This window comes from Bison bison, unplaced genomic scaffold, assembly GCF_000754665.1.
Source record: "Bison bison bison isolate TAMUID 2011002044 unplaced genomic scaffold, Bison_UMD1.0 scf7180017864377, whole genome shotgun sequence".
In the NCBI taxonomy this organism is placed as follows: domain Eukaryota; kingdom Metazoa; phylum Chordata; class Mammalia; order Artiodactyla; family Bovidae; genus Bison; species Bison bison.
Window position 1 is genome coordinate 297,439 of NW_011494949.1, and position 1,418 is coordinate 298,856.

At 62.0% G+C, this 1,418-nt stretch overlaps 1 protein-coding gene across 1 annotated transcript in view; it reads right to left on the reverse strand.

Annotated features, from left to right (window-relative positions):
* Nucleotides 1-195: 195 nt before the first annotated feature.
* The window catches only part of BRD9 (bromodomain containing 9), an 18,530-nt gene continuing 17,307 nt past the window's right edge, over nucleotides 196-1,418 (reverse strand). Inside the window, exon 14 of the mRNA XM_010857110.1 lies at nucleotides 196-844. Within this exon, the coding sequence (XP_010855412.1) occupies nucleotides 744-844 (101 nt within the window). The 3' untranslated portion in view covers nucleotides 196-743. The remainder of the gene's footprint in view (nucleotides 845-1,418) is intronic.

The window sequence follows — 1,418 nt, forward strand, 5'->3', positions numbered from 1 at the left end:
CAGAGCGGAAAGTTGTGCAGGAGCGGACGTGACCCTGGACACCACTGAGGTGCCCAGATCCGGGCCGGAGGCGGGGGACAGCAGGAGATGGCACCAGGAAGAAGGCAGGCCATCAAGCTGAGTGAGAAGTGAAGGGTCTGCAGTGAAGTCAACAGGGGACCCTGGCCGGGCTGTAAATGACGCACGCAGCGACACTTTCTTTTTATTAAGATCTGTATTTACAATCTGCAGGTACAAACAGGCATCCAGTAAACACATCCAGAACAAAGCATTTCCAACGCGCGACCCGCAGCTGCAGCCACAGGACGCGCCACTGCCCAACAGAGCTCCCCACGTGGCCCCCGCCGTGACCTGCCCCAGCAGTGTGGGGATGCAGGCTCAGTGGGGTGGGGTACACACAAGACTCAGCCACGTCCACTCCCCGAGGACACAGACTAAACAGTGTGTCTACTCAGGCACTGAGAGGGACGTCCCTGCCACCAAGCAGCCCAGAGACAGACCACGCCGGCTTCACAGAATCTGCTCACACACCCTTTATAAGTGACGTCCACCCCAGGATGCACAGGGCTGTCCACGGACACCCCACATCCGAGTGCTGCCGACGTGATCGCAGACGACTCACCAGCTCCCTGGGGCTGCTCCCGCAGGCCGAAGGGGACAACGTGAAGTCTTTGTCTCGTGACAAAAACTGTACATGCAAATAAAAACTGGAAAGTACAAAACCACCAAAGGCCGTGTACAGGCTAGGGCTTTGTGGAGACTGCAGGCTCCGGAGACTGCAGGAACTCGTACGGGTCGTGGGCCGCCTCCGGCTGCTCCCCAACACTGAGGCGAGAAGGGCTCCCTGCAGTGACAGGAGGGGGGCATGTCAGCCCAGCGCTGCCACGCACTCTGCCCAGGAGGCCCGGCTGGACACGTGTCCTGTGGCTGCGGCCAACTGGGCCTATGGCGCAGCCAGAGCCCCGGACCCAGCGCAGAGACCACCCGAGGGCCCCAGGGAGGGCGCGGCCGAGCCTCCACGCAGCAGGGCTGGCAATCCTGCAGGAAGGCAGCTCCTGGGCCGGGGGTCCTCGGACACCCCAGACCCTGAGGAGCCCCAGCGTCAGCTTGAGTCCACCAGGACCTTGGGATCCTCATAGCTGGGAGCCACCCCAGAGTCACCTGGAACCTCTTCACATGCTTTTATCACCAGGTTAATGGGACCAAAACGCCGGTCCTCTACTTGGACAGCTTCAGCCAACGGTCTGCGGCTGATGGCTCCCCTCCCCGCCCCCAAACGTCAGGGCCGCAGAAAGGGAAGTCAGCGCTGTGTCTGGATCTGACGCAGGACCTTGAGGACGTAAACAGCGTGCTCAAGGGGCCAGCAGACAGCGTCTGCTCCTGTCCTGGTGGGGGCGCCACCCCCCACCCACCCAACC